The 19569-nt window shown below is 48.9% G+C and overlaps 1 protein-coding gene across 3 annotated transcripts in view; it reads left to right on the plus strand.

Moving 5' to 3' along the window:
- The first annotated feature begins 8348 nt into the window (after positions 1-8348).
- The window catches only part of IGDCC4 (immunoglobulin superfamily DCC subclass member 4), a 101392-nt gene continuing 90171 nt past the window's right edge, over positions 8349-19569 (plus strand). For all 3 annotated transcript variants that reach the window (XM_037395246.1, XM_037395248.1, XM_037395247.1), the window contains exon 1: positions 8349-8554. In XM_037395246.1, the coding sequence (XP_037251143.1) occupies positions 8449-8554 (106 nt within the window). In that variant the 5' untranslated portion in view covers positions 8349-8448. The remainder of the gene's footprint in view (positions 8555-19569) is intronic.

Consider the following 19569-nt stretch of genomic DNA (forward strand, 5'->3'; position numbering starts at 1 on the left):
TTTAAGCCATCAGTGAGCATAAGCCACAGCCTGATCTCCTTTGCAGCCGCTATGTCTTGATTTCTTTTCTCCCTTCAGTGCTGCTGAGAGGAGATAACGTTCCTTTCCAGGAGTGAATAATCGGTTAATCAGTTCTTCCCTGCCCAAGGGACTAGACCCCTGCCAGGCAGGGGCTGCCCTGTTCCCCCGGCACTGGCAGCGAGCAGACCAGGATGAGCAAACAGAGCAGGTTCACATGGAGGTTAGTTGATGTGCCCCATCCGAGACATACCCACCCCGCAATTCCCTTCCCACCAAGAGTATTTCTTCTCTGGTGAAGTCTCTGGATGGCGGATGGTGGTAGTGGGGATTTCATCGTGGCTCACCTACGGAGAGGACTGATGCACCCTCCTGCAGGTATATCCTGCATAAACATGTACATTGTGGTGCACTCCCACAGGGCTGCACCCATCTGCTTCCCGGTGCCGCGGGTCACTAAACCTTTGCCAGGCAGATAACACCAGACACTTGACCGGTGTTTCCATCTAGTTTTTTCCAGAAGGCTCTGGGCTGACAGCTCTCAAGATTGATGTTCACTGTCTGTACAGCCGAGACAGCTGCCGTGCAGCCTTCTCCCTGTGCTCCTGCTAATTTGCCTTAATCCTGAGTTTAAGTGAGCTCCACCATGGATAAGAGTGGAATTTGGACCCTGTGGTCCATCCTAGCCTTGGTTTGCCTGTTGCCCACAAGTGGTCCACGTGGGATGGTGGCACAAGTCTAATATTTACGCTGATTCCCCAGAAGCTGCATGAAAACCCCTTCCAAGGAGCCCACAGCCCGTTTTGCAGCAACACACTGGCCCAGGGTTTGTGCAGCCGCAGGTTGTTTCCATTAGAGTACGGATGCCATAAAATATGTTTTCTTTAAAAGCAGGAGATAATGCTATTATAGCAGTTGGATTAATCTAATATGCTCCTTCATCTTCTAAAGAGAATTGCCTAAATAGCCAGAGAGAGACACATTTTTATGAGTCCTTCTTAAGGGCTATCAATCAAACTTTCCAAGAAAGGCATTGATGCCCTTTTTGCTCACGAGAGGGAAATCAGATTCCCCATGGCTTTGCTTTCAGCCTGCTGTAGCCTTGCAGTGCAATAGCTGCATCGCAAATGATCTGGGTATCATTTTCTTCTACGGGTTCGGAGGAAAAACCCACACGGAGGAAAACTGTCAGAAAAGAGGGAAAGCAGCCCAATTAGAAGCAATGATCTCTTAGCTCCCTGCCCTCTCTCCCCGCTGGATGAAGCAGATGTAAAACAATAGCTTTATTTGTGAAAATTTTAATTGGATAGTTCAAAGGAAGCAGCGGAGGCTCTTTTGATCTCTTGGTGTGTTTGAATGCCACGTTGCAACGGTGCCTGCTGGCCACGGCAATGACCTCTTGTGTTAATTAGTGTTTATCTGAAATCGAATTAGCTCACAATTGGGAGAAAGCAGAGTGAAAATCAGGGGATAATCATAGATTTGTGTGATTCTCAATTGGAGGTAAAAGCAGCTCTTTGGCTGCTGAAGTTGACATTAAAATAACTCTGAGAACATTACATTTTTTGCTTTGTTTTTCTAATACTCTTCGTCAGATGGTACTATTTCTCTTACTAATACCCTGTGCTGCCTTCATCTTTGCTGAGTCTGCTGGTCTGCGATGCTCATTGGAACTTAAACCATAAACCAACACCGAACAATGATGCATTATTTATAGCAGACCGAATGCTGTAAGGTTGACAATAGTGCAAAGCTTCTCTTTCTTGTGGTCAGTAATCCATAAATAAATACATCATCTATTTAGGTTTGCAGAACTGTCTGATGGATGGGAATAGCCGGCATTATACAACGAGGGCACTGAGGACGCTGTGAAAGCCAGCACCCTTCTGGTGCAAACTGGCCATTTCTGAGCACCAGCATTAAAACTCTTTATGTAGACAGGGGATGTGAGAGGTGCCCAGCCACCTTTCTGGTGCCCTGTGGGGCTCTCTGGAAGGTAAAGGGCAATGGAGTTCTCGATGCAGGAATAGAAATGCATAAAAGCATCAGGTTCTCTGTATGAAATATCAATGAAGGCCAGACTTTTATAGCTAAAACTGTCTCAGGAGGCAGGTATATGGTCCCAGTTTCTGTGCAGAGAATAGCCAGAGACATGGAAGTCAAACATCTGTCCACTATGAACATCTGCAAATCTTCAGAATGTTGGACTGGAATGAAATCTTGTCCTTAGATCAGATCCAGATTCCAAAGCTGCCAAAGTGCAGAAATGGTTTTATCTCAACCTTGCTTTTTGCTCCTCAGCTAGCTTCCAGTGACACCAGGCTAAAAGGTGGACCTTGCCGCTTGCACACGAGGTGTGCCCATCAGCGTGGAGCGAGGCGCTCCGAAAATAACCCGCTGCCGTTCCCATCGCATCCTCGGGCACACAGTGCTCTATGTTCTGGGCTTAGCCACAAGAGGGTGGCATGATGATACGCACCAGGCAGCCTCCCTGCTTCGGCTGTTTCGCTTCTAGCGTGGCATTTTACAGCCAGCCCTGCAGATGTAATAAAACTTCAGAACAGATCCTTATTTTTGGCACACGAACACATTTCCCACTACAAAGGAGCCGGACGGGTGTTTGTGAAGGCAGCTCCGACTGTGCAGTATTCCTTGAAGTTACATGTGTTCTTTATGCCTAAAACCAGCCTTAGTTAGTAGGTACCATAGCAGCATATAAAATTTAGACTATTTAGGGATCAAAACTTTTATTGGTACTTGGTAACTGCTGTAGGGAGAAGTCCACAGATGTTGTTTATGAGCAAATATTATTTTTCATAGTCAGGCATGTTTACAAGACAGCGATGTTCTTTGTGACTGCTTTATGACGCATTGGGATGTTTCTAGCAGCTCTTTATTTGATTATAGCTGACAGTGAACAAGCTGGTTAACAAATATGCACCAAAAAGACTCACGTGACGGCAAGGGAGACTAAATGAAATGAAACATATTCATTTCATCTAAAATCTACCCAGCCTGGATTGTCTCGGCATGTTTTTCTAAATCAGACTGCCAGTAACCCAACCCAAGTCACTTGTCTCGAATAATGAATCAGTCGATGTGTGTCTCTGTAAGGCAAATTAGCATTTGATTTTGCAAAGCCTCACTTGGGTGACAAGTACCAGTAAGAGCAAGGAGCAGGGCGCAGGGGACGTTCAGGGAGCAATACAAATGGAAGAGACAAAAACCCCCACCACTTCACGTTTTATCTGCAAAGCTTTATAAAGGCTGGAATGTTTTTACCTTACTTTAACATGACAGCTTTCCATGTGTAGACAGACAGATGATGTCGATACTCAGAACACACCTTAGCCTCACTGCTGTGTGAGCCTGGCTCTCATCTAAATCCAAACTCCCCCGTCCTGGGTCTGTGCAGGTTTCTGCAGGGTGCGAGAGTCTCTGCTCACTCGTGGCTTTGCCTGTAGGGCCAGGGCCCTTGGATGCAGAAATCCCTTTTGCCGTGAACATATTTTAAATACAAGCTTCCGAATCTCATTACTTGCTGTCTTTTCCTCTTCCATTCGTTTTTCTCCTAACAATGCACCTGCCGATATCTGCCCCTGAGCCCCATTTTAAGTAGCATTTTCCACAGTTAATGTCACACTCTTGCTCCCTATCTATCTTTGGCGACTGCCAACTGCCTGCAGCAGGACCAGAGGAAGAGGGAAAGCCCTCCCTGGGTATAACAATAACACAACACCCATTCCTGGAAGAATGATGAGATAGGCTGTGTAATAAATATTTATAAGAACAAGCGTAATGAAATGAATCTGTAGTATACTGGGGCTCCCTTGGGGTTTGGTCATCACATGTTTTTTTCCTCTTTTCTTTCTTCTCTGCGATACAGAATTGTCCTGATGTCCCTGGGTTGTCGAGCAAATTGCTTATTGTGTTGCTCACTTACACAATGCATGTTATTATGTGCAACCAGCTGCTCCTGTTTGGCATTGCTTGCACATACAGAACAGGAGGCTACCGTCACTTTTCTCGTCTGGAAGTCAACGTTCCCTCTAGCGCCGAAGTTGCTGCCAGACCAGAAGAAATCTGGCAACAAAGCGAGTCCTGGTGGTAAAGGTCCTTGGGAGACAGACTCTTTTGCTGGGAAGACTGAGGTTGCAGTTTTGCAATGAGTTTGAGCCGATCCAGCTTTGTGCTGCTGTTGAAAGCTTCCTTGTGCCTCTGTATATTCCCATTGCTTTCCTTGTGCTGGCAGTAACTCTCGGGTGATTGCACAGGGAGCTGTAGCAGGGGACTGATTCTGTTGTTATTGTTGTTGCCAATTAAGTTTTCAGCACCATCCTTTCCTCTGTCCAGCTCTGGGCTCATTCAAGCACTAGTGCTGTCACAAAGGAAAGAGCAGCCAACTCCTCTGGTAATTAGAGCAACTTAAGTCCATCCTAAAATGTCAACTTCAGTGCTGTAGACCTGTCTGGAGCCAGAGGTGGTCAGAAACCAGAGCAAGGCTGTATTTCAGACTGGGAATGTTAATCCTGCTTGGGAGAGAAAGAACCTAAGCACTGTCGCAAAGGCGACTCGGGCACTGACCCCCTGCGAGATGGGGGCTGAGTAGCTGCGGGCAGCACCTCATACCCGACAAACTGGAGGGCACTAAACCCTGGGGATGCTTTCACTGAGAAGTGCTTTTGAACAACTGCATCTACAAAAGCTTCAACGTGCTCTAACTTCAGAGCTAGGAGATTTGGCAGCATGGGGATTTGTGTCCAAACTGCTGTTCCTGATCAGCGGTCTGCGGGGGTGCACGCTCAGTCTGCAAAGAAAGTGCCTATTCCAAATTTAAACAGTCCTCTTCAGCCTGAAGTGGACTATTAAACTAAGAGAATATAAAGCGACCTTCATCTGGAATAAGAACACGCTCATCGTGATTTTTAAAATAGCTATCCTGCTTTACATTGCTGTCTCCCTTAACTTTAAATTAACATTTCTTTAATTTGCTTTAACTGCTCTAACTCGACCCCAGCTTCTCACTGATCCAAACTCCAGCCCACGGGAGGCATCCAGGCAGCATTTTCAGCAGTAGGATTCAGACTGAACCTAGAACTGGGACAAGACTGCGCTGCCTATTAAATAATAACGCGCAATGTGCTGTGAATCTGCTTGTTCCTCGCTGCTTTCTCTCTGAAACGGCTTTTCCCTGGTCTTTGAGTTTCTTTTATTTTAGGGGGTCTTTTTTGGGAGCAAGCATTGTTCTTTACCTGCATTTCTTTTGTATCTTGCACAACTGGATCCTGGTAGTCTGAATCCTACAGCTGCCGGCTGGGAGTGGACATGGGCTGCTTAGAGTGGGTTTGGATTCAGACCCTGGAGAAATTCTGGTTCAGCTACCTCCGTAACGTGTGCTGCTGTGCTTCAAGGCCTCTTGCATCTACCTTTCAAAAGCGTGGATCCCCCCTGGGCTGCAGCCTGGCTGCGTGGGAAAAGCTCCTGCTGAGCTAGATAAATTTACACCATTTTTTGCTGTATTTCCCTAATGAGCTTTTTTTCATTGCTGGGATCTCATACAAACCAAGAGATGTGTACGATATACTGCCCATATACCTGACTCACCAAAAGGGTTTTTTTGGAGCACAGAAATAATGTCTCCTGAAGGGGGAACAAAAGGCTGAACTACAAACACCTGCCGCTCGCTGCTGCTACTCTTTGCCATTCACACTTTCTCAGCTCAAAGTATCAGAGGTTTGCAGCTATTGAAAGGTAGAAGAACTCCGTGCCAACAGGGACAGGAACACTGGGGAGTCTGCAGCACATAAATGGGGGCTTTTGCTTGCCATAAGTATGGGGGCAGAAATGCCATTATCTGAGGAAGGAATGTCCCTTCTGTTGGCATGACTGCTGTTGCTTTGTTCTTCACGGACTCACAGCCAGGGAGTTATGCGATCCTTCCCAAATCTAGAAAGTGTCTCTTCTTCCTCTGTAAGTGCCACAAGTCATTTCACACAGCACAGGGCATCTCTGCAGGCGGCTGAAGCAGCTAATGCTTACCCAGGAGGTGTGACACCAGGAATGCCTCCCTGCAGCCACAGGACTCACTCCTGTGAGTGCACATGTCAGCGAAGTTGTGAAGGAGTCACCCTGCGGAAACGCTGGCTGTCGTGAGCTCAGTTTGTGTGTGCTGATGTGGCCGAGAGGGGTGGATGGTGGGGACTTGATGTTACTCTCTCAGCATACACACATACGTGTGAAAGGAGCTGGTGCTCTGGGTCACGTTACTGGCGCTTTCGCAGTTCAGGGGCTGTTTGCTTTTTTTTTTTTTTTTTTCTTTTCCCTAGGGACAGATATTCAAGGAATATATGTTGCAAGCTTGGGTTTGTCGAAATGCTGGTTTAATTTCTGTTTCAACTGACATGCAGGAAGGCAAAGAGATGCCATGGAGGAATCAAGTAACACTGTAATACCAGGCAGTAAGCAAAGATGAGAATTAGACCTGGGTCTGTTGAAGCTAGTGCTTGCTTCTAGCCCTGACCTGTTGGCAGGGAGCTGGGTCAACATCTTAACACAGGCAGGTGCTGTTAGCCAGCATGTGCAGCATTTTGCAGACCACTAGCAGTTTTCATTATTTATATAATGCCAGACTTGCCTGACTTTTAGGCAAAGGTTTTCTTGCTTAAAGGGAGGGAAAAATGTCAGGGATTTGAGGAAAAAAAAGGGAAGGGGTGTGTCTGAAAGAAACCACTGGCAGACACAATGAGGAGACATTCCTCTGCAGCCTAGTTAAAGCAATTTGACAGCACCTTTAAAACCACCTCACGCAGAAAGGAGCAGGTGGGAAAGGCCCAGAGAGAAAGAAGGGTTTGCAGAGGTTGTTAATTTTTAGCTCCGTGCTGGTGTAGCACAGAAGGGAGTGCGGCTATTACTATCCTCTTTTCTTTTTGCAAGGAGATAAGCATATGGATGGTGCAGGAATAGGGGAGGTGGGTTTGCTGTGGCCCTGTTACCCCCTCCTTCCCAGTGAGGTGTGCAGTGAGTGCCCACCCAGCCGGGGGGGCTCCGATGCTGGGCAAAGCCTCCCGGCACGTCTGTGCAGAGCAGGGGGCTGCTGGCTCCTGGGGCTTCTCTGCACCGATAGCACCAAGTACCAACCTACAGTCTCATCACTCATACACATGGGAAACCCGCTTCACACCATGCAGCCCCGCTGGTTTCACTTAAGGATTTACAGTTCTTTATACAAGCTAATAAATAGGAGGGTCTAGATTAAAAAGGTTTCTTTTTTCATATTCTACATAGCTGGAGCCCTCTCTGCATTCCACGTGGCTGCGATAAAACATCCCGGTGCGCCGGCCGGCCTCTTCTCCCTTCGGAGGCCGAAGCAGCCCCGCTCCCACCCGCCATGGATGTGGCTGCCCTTCTGCTGGCACCTGCCGCGGCTGCCCGAGGAGGCCTCGGTGGCACTTGCCCTCAGGACTAACCCCGCAGCTGCGGCTTTGCTCCTGGAGGTGCGGCGTGACCGTGTGCCGGGGACCCGGCCGGGCCGGGGAGACTGCGGCCTGCGCCCCCCTCGATCCACCGCTTGGCTGGGCGGGTGGATGGGTCCGGCCGATCCCCGCAGACGGGGTGCAGAGGCAGGCTGCGCCGCCTGTTCCGTTTGCTCTAAAGGCAGCTGAGAGGCACAGGCTGGGCTTCGACGCCTGAAAAGCCCGATGAAGGGGATACAGCTGCAGGAGCTGCGCTTCCACACGGCCCCAGCGGCACCGCAAGCCGGCAGCCGCGCCCCCCTCCTCCCCTCAGCTGCCGGCGGCCACCAGCCCTCCGACGGCTGCTAGCCCGGGGCCGGCAGCGGCCCTGCGAGCTGCTGCGCGGAAAGCGGCGGGGGTCGGGGCAGCCCTGACGGGCCGGGGGGGCCGCGGAGGTCTCTGTGTGTGTGGGACACCCCCCCCGCCGCAGCACCGCGAGGGGGAAGGACACGGGTGGTGGCAGCGCGGTGTCCTCTACGCTCACCTGCGGCAAAAAAGGAGAAAAAAACCCACCAAAACCCAAGCCCCAAAACACTACAGGGAAGGGGGAAAAAATTAATGAAGAAGGACATAAAATGCTTATACCCGCCCGTCTGCCGGCCGGGGAGCTGCCGGCCCGGCGGAGCAGCCCCGCACCTGCCGCGGGCGCCCGGCCCCCCGCTCTCCCCTCAGCACACGGGCCGCCCCCCCGCCGCGGGCTGGCAGCAACCTGTTGGTCCCGCCGCTGTGGCGGAGGGCGGGAGCAGCCCCTCGGCTCGGCGGCGAGCCCGCTGACAAAGGCGGAGCAGCGGCAGGCCAGGGCCGCCCCGTCCCCCGCCCCCGGCAGCGGGGCCCGGCGCCGGCGGGCAGCGCGGGGCTGGGGCTGGGGCGCTCGCACAAGATGGCGGTGGGGCGGCGGGAGAGCGCGCTCCCCTCTTAGATGCGGCCGCGGCGGCCCCTGCTCCCGGCGCCCGGCAGGGCTTACATGGCGCTGGAGGACCTGCTTTGTCTCTGCTTCTCTGCCCTCGCCGTCCTGGCTGTGCAAGGTGGGTGAGGAGGGCGGGAGGGGGCGGGAAGGTCACTGTCCCCGAGCCCACGGGGCCCGCGGGGGCTGCGGTGCCACCTGCCTTCGCGCCGCACCCCGCTCGGCCGTGGGCAGCGGCCGGCGCCCCGCGGGATGCGCTCCCGGCCGGGACCCTCTCCCCGCCGTTTCTCCCCCCTCAGTAACAACCCGCTCCCTCAGTGGCCGTGCTCCCCTCAGTGGCCACCCCCCACCCCCTTCTCTCCTCTGGCCGCTTTTTGCTGTTCGTTCCCCTGAGCTGGGCGACCGGCCGTGCTCGTGGCCTCGACCCATATCGGGACGGTGCCACCTTGGGGGTCAGCTTTTGGGGCTGACCCAGGGCATCCCCGCAGGGAGCCCCCTCAGAGGGCCGGGCTGGGTGGGCGAGCGGGCCAGCAGCAGCCCCCCCCGGCCCCTTCCCCTGGAGTGATGGCTTCTGCGCCAGGCCAGCCTGGGGACGAAGGGACGAAGCGCTTGGCTGGCCCGGAGCAGGCCCGGGTGCCCGGCAGGGACCCCCGCCCCGCTGTCGCCAGCATGGGGTGCTGGGTGGGCAGATGTCCCGTGGGTCAAGGAAGCGACCCAGGGATCGCCATGCTCCACGTGCCCCTGCTTTGCAGCAGCTCCGCAGGCGGCTCCACGCGTGGGGGTCCACGAATGCCCACCACGCTCTGCCGACTTTCGGCGTTTGTCATTGAAGTTTGCATCTAGGGTCGCTCGAGCTGCGGGCCTCGGGGCGTGTGGTTCGTTCCCTGCGCGCACAGAGATCTTGCAAAAGCTTTTGCCCTCGTCCCCAAGAAGGGGTTGGGAAAGTGTTGGCTGGCCGAACTGCACTGAAAAATGTGTGCACCCTGGAGTTGTTCCCGTTTAAAAGCGCCTTCTTAACGGGGGGTTGCAGTGGAGGAGCCGTCCCTATGCCGTTGTACGTTTTTACTCCTTTTTATGTTGCATTCAGGTTTGGCAGAGCGTAATACCAGCACGTGGATCACTGTGTTGTTGGTTTTTTTTTCTTTTTGGAATGTTGTGAGCTCCTGTAAGGGGTAGGTTATCATTCGATATAGGTGCAGCATTACAGTGGCTGTGCGAAGAAATGAATAACGGTTCATGTAAATGGCCCATTGTCGTCAGTGCATGTGGGTTTTTCTAGATGGATGGCAGTCTGTGACCCCACCAGCAAGCTGAAGCGGGTGGGAGCTGCGTCTCCTGTGTATTTGAGCAAACAGCTAAGTGGATCCCGAGGTTTGTAATGGAGAACAATGATTCTAAAAAAAGAAAAAAGGGTGGTGGTGGAGTGGATGTTGTTTTTCAAACCCGCTTCAACCAGAAAACTTTAAATGCTTTGCGGGAATCTGAAGCTGTGGCTTCTCTGCTTTTTTTGCAAGCAGTTAGGCAACTAGTGAAAATTGTTCCTGTTTGTTCTCTAACACTGGGCTTTGTACTGTGTGGGGAGGTAGTGAGCCCGTGCAGTCTGAGGACGTGCCGCTTGGTACCAGGCGGATGTGCTTTCCAACAGGTGGGTTTGATTCTGAAAAGAGAAACACAGACTTACTTCAATCTGAAATTAATGTGGCAGAGGGTTGAAACGGTTTTGGGAAAGCCTGCGTTTGAACCCGAAGCCCATGTGTTTTGATCCAAAGTTCAAGCTTTGCTGGGGATGAAATATCTAGGAGAGAAGCAGACTGGAAAACCTTCCCCTCTCTGTGGACTTGATGGAAGCCGTGCCAGTTTACGCTAGCTGGGGATGTGATGAGGTTGTTTTGAAAGCCTTCTGCCTGTCCTACTTTGAGACTGTTTTCCTTGCAGTAGCAGGAGAGGGTTTAAGAAAACCAAGAACAAAACAACCCCTCTTCAGTTAGCTCTGGCAGGGAGGTTGTGCCGGTTGCTTTCCTTGGGGCTCTGTAGAGGGGATGCGTTGGTGGGAAGTGCGCTGAGCTTTCCGTCCGAGGGATCAGCTGAAATCCATCTGGGTTAGTGTCATTTGGATTTGCAGTTGACTCTTCTTGCCATAGAACAGATTTCCTCTTTTGACATCACCTAACTTTCGTTCTGATTTGTTTTATCCGTCTTGTCGCATTTGCCTTGGCGGCATAACCCCGCAGCTTGCTGCATGCAGTTAGTGCCTTTGCCTGGGGAAGTCGGTGTTGCCATTGTTCGGGGATCCAGTGTCTGCCGCTCCGGTCGCCTGCGCTTCGCAGGACGTCACCTGCATGCAGATCCGCTTGCCCTGTTGACTGTGGTGTTGCTGTGTTTCCTGTTGTCCGTGGGCTGGGTCGCAAGGAGGCGGATGGAGCGGTGCGAGGAAGGGTTATTTCTTACAGTCCCCAAAACCAGGGGGTACTGACAGTGCCACTCCTGCGCACAGCGTTAGCGAGGGTTTGCCTGTGTCATGTTTCCAGGGGCAGGTTTCTCGGGCAGGAGCTTGCTGCCGTTGTGCTGTGGCTGTCGACAGCCACTCTCTGAGCCCTGATGGCAGAAGCTGCTCGGAAGTGGGGAATGTTTCTGCTGGTGGTTTTCTGTTCTGGTGCGTGAGGCTGAAGGAGAGACCACTCAGGCTTGGTTCTGGTTTTGTTTTCTCTAGTTTTTCCTTCTCTCTCTCTTTTTTTGTCCCTTTTCCTTTCACTACCTTGAAGTCCAAAGTGAAGCAGAACCTGCTCATTTTCTGATGTTCCCCAACTCCTGCAGCAGATTTTCTCCTGGCAGCTGTGGCAAGTTTGATCTGCCGCAGGGGGCCCCATGTGGGGTGGGTGTATTGCTGATGGTACGCGAGCCACTTCAGAGTGGCGCAAGTAATAATTTAAAAAGAAAATGTTTGGCAGTCTGCCTTTCCCTGGCGAAGAAGGGAGGTGATTCTCCCTGCATGCATGCTCACAGCCTGATTTGGAGCTAGAGGCAGCCTCTGTGGTACGGCACAGGTCTCTCTGCAGTGGGGGCACCAGAGCCACCTGTGTTTGGGAGCTGCTGGGCTGGGTGTTGCCGTGGCATATAGAATGTCTTGCTTGAGTGCCCGCTGTGGTCCTGGGCTGGTTGCGTTGTCTGCTCCGGGATCCTCAGGGCTCATCTTTAAACAAAAGTAGAGGTGCTGCATGCTTCTCTCTGTCGGAAGATGCTGAGAGGATAAAATCCAACAATGAGGATGAAGTCCATCAGTAAGTGTTCAGCACACATATGATCTTCATCACCATAGTGTACAATTATCCAGAGGGCAGGGTGGCTCACAAGTTTGTGACTCCTGATACCGTATTGCTTGCTGGGCAATATGAACTCTTCCTCCCTTAGAGCTGCCTTCCCAAAGGTTGATTGTTCTCCTAGGGAAAATCCAGGTACTTGTGAACCAGTTTGGGTGTTTGCAGCATAAGAGATGCTGCTGGCACGATTTACATGCTCCTCTCCTGTTTAAATGGCTGCCTGGCCATTAAGCCTAGTCATGGTTATATAATTAAGATGGGAATTAATATTTAATCTGATTGTAATTTGTTTCTGGAATCCATCCCGAACCGTATCTCTGTGTGGGGTGAGTGGGTACCTGAGGGAAAACTGAGGCCACTGTTACATGTAGGAGATGTTTGGACACTGAGAATTATAGGCCTGCCTTGGTTGATGGCAGAAACTCTAAACTTTACAAACCCGGAGCGATCATAGTCATTTTGTTATCTGTAGGAAGCAAATGTTTGTTTTATAGTCAGCTGTAATACTAGAGGGGATATGGTAAATCCTTGTTATCAGTATTTGCCAAGTGCACGTTGGGCCAAAATCAACTCTGGTGCAATTCGCTTACTTTCTGGAGAAGAGCTGGATCGCTTGTCTGCAGTATTTTTAGCCTGGTTTTCTATGGAAAAGAGACTTCCGTAGTCATGCTGTCTGGTTGTCTGTCCATCTCCCTCTTCATTTCCAAGTAACTCTTGGGCCTGTTGGCCAGTCATAGCTAGTGTGGATGTGGAGAATTCAGAGTTTTTGAAAAGAAGTGGTCAAGCAGAGGAGAGAGATGCAGTTTCTGCAGGGACTGAAGGAGGGGGAGGAACCTCAAGTGCCTCAACTGCAGGAAGAGCTTTGAACAGAGCTTGCACCTTGTTCAGGTAGGACAGGGTAATCCAGTCACAAGACAGAAGGATGCAGGAAATCACAATCTTAAGTCTTTGTGTCCACTTGCTTTATTTTTTAAGTCTTTTGTGCTTTAAAACGTGCTGCTGTTTTATGGTTACGCCACCATTCATGTCACAGCACATGGTAGCTGTTTTGCTTTCCTTTCTTCTTGGGAAAGCATTTTCCAAACACGGGACTCGGAGCTGCTGTGACATTGACTCTTTCTGTTGGTCACTTGCTGTCTCTGCCTCAGTTTTCCATTTGTTCCAGCTGGGCAGTAGACACTGTTTCACACTAAAAATATGAAGAACACCATCACTCTTAAGCACCCTTCTTTCTTTTTCTTAAAATCCCATGAGCAATTGACCTCCATGTGCTGCTTATGCTTTTCTGACCGAATAGCTTTTTGGTGAGAAGATCCACAGTAGTTAAAACCGAATCTGCCATCTTCATAAAAAGCAGAATTGAGCGGTGTTTCGTGAGCCCTTCTAGAGATGCTAAACCCCACACCAGGCATAGCGGGAAGGACCGAGTTGCTCCTTCTGGTTTGTCTTGACTTTCATTGGTATGCTGAAGTCATCCTTGAAACACCATTGAATTTCCTACTTTTGAGGAGAAACAGAGCCTTGTGGGGAGGGGAAGAGATGGTCAGTGTTTGCTTCCAGGAAGTTAAATACTTGCTGGAGTTCCAGCTGCTGGGAAGATAAATTCCCTGGGAGAACCCAAATGCTTGTCATCAGCCTTGTTTGAGCGTATCTAACACTTTCCTGTTTGCAGGTGTCAGGACACTTTGCTTGTCTTTTCTCCCTTGGACGTGTTTTTGTTCATGTCGCTTATGCCTTTTGGTGTCTTTGGGTCAGGTCCTCTCCTGCTCTTAATCCACTGTTCCTGCTGTTGTGATGTGGGCCTGCTTTATCTGAGAAGTCTAGCAGATGCCATGTGTTACCTCCATGGGTAATAAACAAATAAACTTGGTGGTGGTTATGGTAAGCAATTGCGGTATTTCACTGAAACTTACATATCAGACGTTCTGAAATTATTTAAAAATCTTTATCTGCATTTTAAACACAGTTGCCTATTACTGCCATATTAAATTCAGCAGAGCTATTGAATAACCTGGTTTATTCTCTGCTTTCTTGTTTTTTAATGTTTAATTTTTTTTCCAAGATCTCTTATGTGGATTTCTTGAGAAAGGACATTAATATAAAAGGTGTGTTAGTGAAATATGAGCATCTCCAGAGGTTCTTCTCAGCCCAGATTGGTGGGAGAATTAATACCTAGTGTGTGAATCTATGGCATTTCTGCTCAGTCTGCTCTGGCTCTTTCCCTTATTCTGACTGACTTCCCTACCCTCATTTCTTGTTTGGGTCTTTGAATCACATTCCCTTTGGAGTTGGGATGGCTTAGCAACTTGTTAAATGTAAGAGTTTGGGAAATTAAACAGTTAAAATGGAGCTCCTGGGAAAGGTGCTGGGATGGCAGAATTTGGAGCAGAGGTGGAGCAAACCTGGGACGAAGAAGCAATGTCAGGCTGGCAGTGGGTTGGGGTGACGTAGTAAGGTCCTGTTTTATGTTTCACTGTCTGTGCTGGTAAATGTGCATTCTTGATAGTTTCTAAATTGATTGTCGATAGATGATCAAGTTAATTGGTGTGACCAAAAAGGTCATTACTTAATGGGATGGATTTCCCACTATGTATTGTGTGAATACACTGAGGGTTTTGGCAAAACCTGGCTGTTCATGCACTCGGGACTGCGATAGATCTTTTTCAAAAGCATCAGCAGTGCTTACAGGCTCTAAAATTACATGAAGTTTTGCACATGCAAGACTGTCTTCTCTGTGTCTCTCAGCTAGCTAGTTGGATACAATTTGCAGAACAGGTGCGTGTATTTTCGAGATGAAAGTGGAATTGTGCCTGATATTAAAAGAAAACTAGTCAAGTGTTCACTGATTTATTTTTTTTTCTGTTTGTTATTGCAACTGAGAAAGTTTCTATGTTCTTTTGGAAATCCTTGTCCCTTTTTTGGTCTCTTTTCTTGGAAATGGTCTAGTGAAAAACTCCAGTGTGCTCCTTGTAGTGCTGATGTGACGTGCTCTTACCTTCCTGGCAATATCAGTGCTGTTTTAAAAGGATGATATGCATAGTCCTCTTAATCATGTTGACCCAGAGGGATGGGGCCAGTTGCAGCCCATTTCTGTGCCCTACCAGTTCCACTTTCCTGCTTGACTCCTGGCAAAGCCTTGAGAGAGCTTGTAAGAAGGAGATGTGGAGCTTTTTGTGACCAAAACCAACAACAACAACAAAAGACAGAGGGTTAGGGAGGGCAGAGAATCAGCAGATGTTCAGGCTGATGTTCAGAGGTTTAGCCTGTGGTGTTGGGATGGCACTTGTCACTGTATGGGAGATAAGGCTTGTGTAGGAGGTGTTGGGGCTCGTTTGAGGTTATCTTCAGCAGTGGGATAAGAAATGTGGCATGGGGTGGAGGAACTGGGGCTGCTGGCTTGACTCCGTTATTTCCTGCTTGATAGGTATTTTCCCCTGCTGTAGAGGCTCAGGCGGCCCTGCAGTTAGAGAATTCGGGTTATTGTAGGAGATCGTACGCTCCACAGGTTTGTGTGTGCTTGTGAAGGCACTGTGTGTTGCATAGCAAGGCATCTTGGCAAAATACACATAGAAGATAAAAGGAGAAGAGGAAACCCAGCATCTGATCCAATACCAGCTCCTTGGCTGGGTTGGTGAAAATTGTTTAGATCCTCCTTCCAAAGAATGATTTTGTAAACATAATACTGCCTATTAGCCATGTAAATTACTGTCATTGGTGGCAATTGTTGTGATGGAAAGATAAGTGTCTTGAAACTCTGGTTTGATTTACCACTTCTGCCCCCCCAGGCTTGCTAACCCGTTGTTTATGTCAACGCTGATTGTGGCTTTTGTCAGAGAAATCAAAATATTGATCGAAATTATTCAGCTCTGTTTTTCCTAGGTCACAGTAAATGTGTCTTTTCTTTCTTTTCCTTTGTACTCCTTTCTCTGTACTGAAAACAAAGCGAACCTTACCTCAAGGAGATGAGCTGTACGTTCCCGAAGTCAAATGTCATCCACTTGAAGAGGGTCCTTAGGAACAGACTTCATACCTGGAGGCTTTCCTCAAGAGCCTGTCGGTTGAAAATCTGGCGAGCAGCATTACCACAAGTACTATTGTGGGGTTTTCTTTACGTGCAGAGTGGGGAGAGAAGGAAGTTTCTCCCAGCTGCTGGCAGAGAATAGCTGCCCGTTTACTTAATGCTTGTGGCTGCTGCCAGGGTTTTCTGTTTAGCAGCAGAGGGAGTTAAACGCGGAGTGAAAGGCTTCAGTAACACTTCAGCATCCGGGCACGAGGCTGAGCTGTCAAATAATTCTTCTTGCTCTTTGTTTTTTATAGCAGTCAAGGCACTTGGATAGTTTTGTAGGTTTAAGGCTAGCGAGGGTGTGCTGCCTTCATGTGTAGTGTGGGAAGCTGAGGATGAGGGTGTTTCTTATTTTGGGTTTAATGGTTGTGCTTGATCAAGAGCATCTCTTAATGAGCAACATCCACTTCTGACTTAAAAATGTCTTGTGGGTGCTTCTCTGTCACAACCCCCCGGTAAGCTGGTTTGATGTCCTTGCTCAGGAACATGCACCTTCATTCAGTCTGAGTTTACCTAGCTGTGGTTTATAGGTATATATGAAGACATGTATGGAAAGCCTCCTGTGAATATGTGTACACTGATCAAATTTCCTGGTAACCTGCTCTTTACGAAGCTGAATACATGCAGGTCCTTGAGTCTTTCACCTGTTTTCCATGCCTTAATCTCAGCCTTCTGTGTAGCTAATACTAGTGTAAGTAAAAGCCCAGCTTTTCTCAGCAGTTAGGTGTTTGCTCAGAAGAGGAAATTTCTTAGCTAGTTTGATTCAGAGCCTGACTTTTAGGATCTGGACCCTGTGAGTCCCTAAGGGCACCTGTTTCTCCACAGCTCAGCACAGAGCTGCTGTTCAGCTCAGACAGCCAGAGCTGGATGTGGCTTTCCAGATGTGACGGGATCAGAGCCAAGCAGAGGGAAAAGTAAAGAAACCTTCAGCTTGGAGAGTGCTTCTTTGGTGAGCAGCCGAGCTGTTGCTGAGACAGATTTTGGGTGTTGCAACAGGATGCTCATGCAGGAAACCAGAATTGGGATGGGGGCACGTATGTGCAGCTTCCATATAGCTTTTAAAGAGAAAAGCTGCCACCTAAAATGGGATCACACCGTGTTGTTACACTTGCGTAGAAAAATACTTAGTCTTACAGCAGCTTTCACCAAATAACATCTCAGCCATGTCTTCCATCAGCACTTCAAGTACAGGTGGAGTGTATGGAGGTTTGCCGTCCTCTGACTCATAAAGATGCCTCTGCCCTTTTCCGTGTCACCTGCACAGTGCAGTTTTCATATTCTTGTGTGAATGCCTCCAGCCTCTGCCCAGCTGTGTCCGTGAAGTAGCAGTGAGCCTTCAGAAGCAGCAGTAGTAGGACTTCCTGGGCTTTAGGATGGAGGTGTTTGGTTTCCTGCTGCACAACACACTTAAGAGTGGCTTCAGGCAACCCGTTGTCTGCATCATAGTTTTTAATTTGTAAAATGAGGTATTAAAATTCCTCTCGGCTGAACACGAATGCTTCCGGGGTAGAGGAGTCCAGATGCTACGGGGCAGTGTGCTGCAGGTGTGAGTTGCAGATGCAGAGGCTGGCAGAGATGGGGAATAGGTGCTGTACAAAATACATCTGTTTGTGTGGCTGTGCAGACACAGTTGTGCCTAGCTGCCTGTGCTGCACCAACACTGGATGTGTACAGGTGCAGTGTGACTGCAGAGATGGGTACGTGGTATGTGTAGGCCTGTAAACAAAAGTTCCTCGTTACTTGTTCATGTATTTTAAAGTTTGCGGGTTTAAAAAAAATGCTGACCTCATGGGGAATATTTTCTTCTCACCAGAAACTTGTTAGACTGGAAATTTCACAGTACTAATTTTTATGGCATTTCCTAAGCTGAACTAATTGGGTATTTTGGAAGGGGGAAGACAAGGGTGTGGATGTGTGTTTTTATGTAGATTTCATTAAAAATGTGACTTGGATTATCCTGCTAGCTGAGCGATGTGAAGGTCTCTGCTGGAAAATACAAGTGATTATAGGCTGGTGACTAACAAATAATCCTTGGCTAATACAGGGTGGGCTCCCTGTTAATCCCTGCTCAACAGTAGTAAAAGTTGGATAAATCAAGATTTTGCAAGGCTGTTACTGACCTGAACATAAGGAAACTGGTTCTTTGGAAGAAGTATCATTCTCACAATTTCCTTCTTACACTAGAGAAGGAGCTATTCAAAATGGCCTGAAATTGCCTGGTTATGAAGATGAACATTTCTCTCATGCTGATGTTACGTGCTGAGGCACACAGGACCTCATTAGAAGAGGAGCAGCAGTAATTAGTCTAGATGAATGGAAATAAATCTGGTTTTACTAATAAATGAGGTTGTGTTTCTTGGTCCAGAGCAGCCACCATCTATAGTGCTCATCTAGCAGTCTGATTTGCAGAGGCAGAACCTCTCCTCATCATGGAGAAAAATGGGCGATTTGGACTTCTTTGCTGAAATCTCTATAAATTCAGGTGTTGTTTTTAGATTAGTGTTGGTGAAATAAGCAGAAGCCCAGAGACAGCAGGGAGAAGCATCACATCCGAGCCTGGACCCTATTGATACAGGAGGGCCCCAGAGTGGTGTGACAGTCCCCACAGGCATCTGCTGCTCGGATACCATAGCGTTGAAAGCGTGTCCTTCACCGTTTGGAAGCAGACCCAGTTCTTTTACAGCTTTGTCCTCAAACTGTCAGGTTTCAGCTGGCTGCAGCTTTGGAAAAAGGCAAGATTAATGTGCTCTGAAGAGAAACTTGCACTTTAAGTGGGTAAATGCATTCTAGATGTTGGAAAGTTAAACAGCCAAGTAGGTGTGAGGGATTTTGGAACATAGGCTATGAAATATATTTTTCTCCTGTTGTTGTGATAGAAGCAAGTTTAAATTTGGAAATGGGATGGCAAATTCCTACCCATTCTGACCCTCAGTCCTAAGCATCTTCAAAGGGTGGTACTGCTCCTTGTTTTCCTCCACCTTCAAGTGCATCTTGATAGCCTTGGATATGGGCATTATCTTGCTATTTCTCCAAAGAGGCTCCCTGAGCTGTAAGAGCTCACTTTGTATTTTAAATGATAACGAAGTTTCCAGATCACAGTCAGATACTGTCTTTTAAAACTGGACTAGGTGAGAAGTTATGTCAGGAGGATGCAAAGTCCTGGGATGGTCAAGTCCTTGGTGAGACCATTGCCTTATCTAGCTATGGGCAATCCTTTGACTTAACAGTTTAGTATCTGCTGTTCTCTTATTTTCAGTGTCTCCTTCTCAAGCCTGCACTCTTATCTGCTATTGTCCAAGTAAGACTGGTTGGTTAGCTGTCTTGATAACACACCTTTGTGGGTTAAGTGATAACAAAAAGGAGCACAGCGTGGCTAGATAAAGCCAGGGGCAGTCCACACCCATGGAGGGAGCTGGTGTTGGACACTGCAGCAAGTAGCCAGGCAGTGAAGCACAGATGGGTTTTGGGACTTTCCAGAGGTGGTGCGGCGGATGGTGGCAAAGCTGTACCTGGACAGAGCCTGGTGCTTCGTCTGGGCTGCCCACGCTGTCTGTTCTCTGCAAAATTAACTCCTGGCCCAAGCCCACCATAGCATTCTCTTGTGTTCCCATGCTGTGTGAGGCGGTGTGCATGCTCTGCGGTCCCTGTGTCCTCCCAGAGAAGTAAAACTTCTCTTGGGGTGACATAGGCTTGCAGTGACAGTCGTCTGCAGTGAGCTTTCCCATTAGTTTTCTTTGTTGCTGTTCTGAATTTTCT

This window comes from Falco rusticolus, chromosome 7 (genome assembly GCF_015220075.1).
Source record: "Falco rusticolus isolate bFalRus1 chromosome 7, bFalRus1.pri, whole genome shotgun sequence".
In the NCBI taxonomy this organism is placed as follows: Eukaryota; Metazoa; Chordata; class Aves; order Falconiformes; family Falconidae; genus Falco; species Falco rusticolus.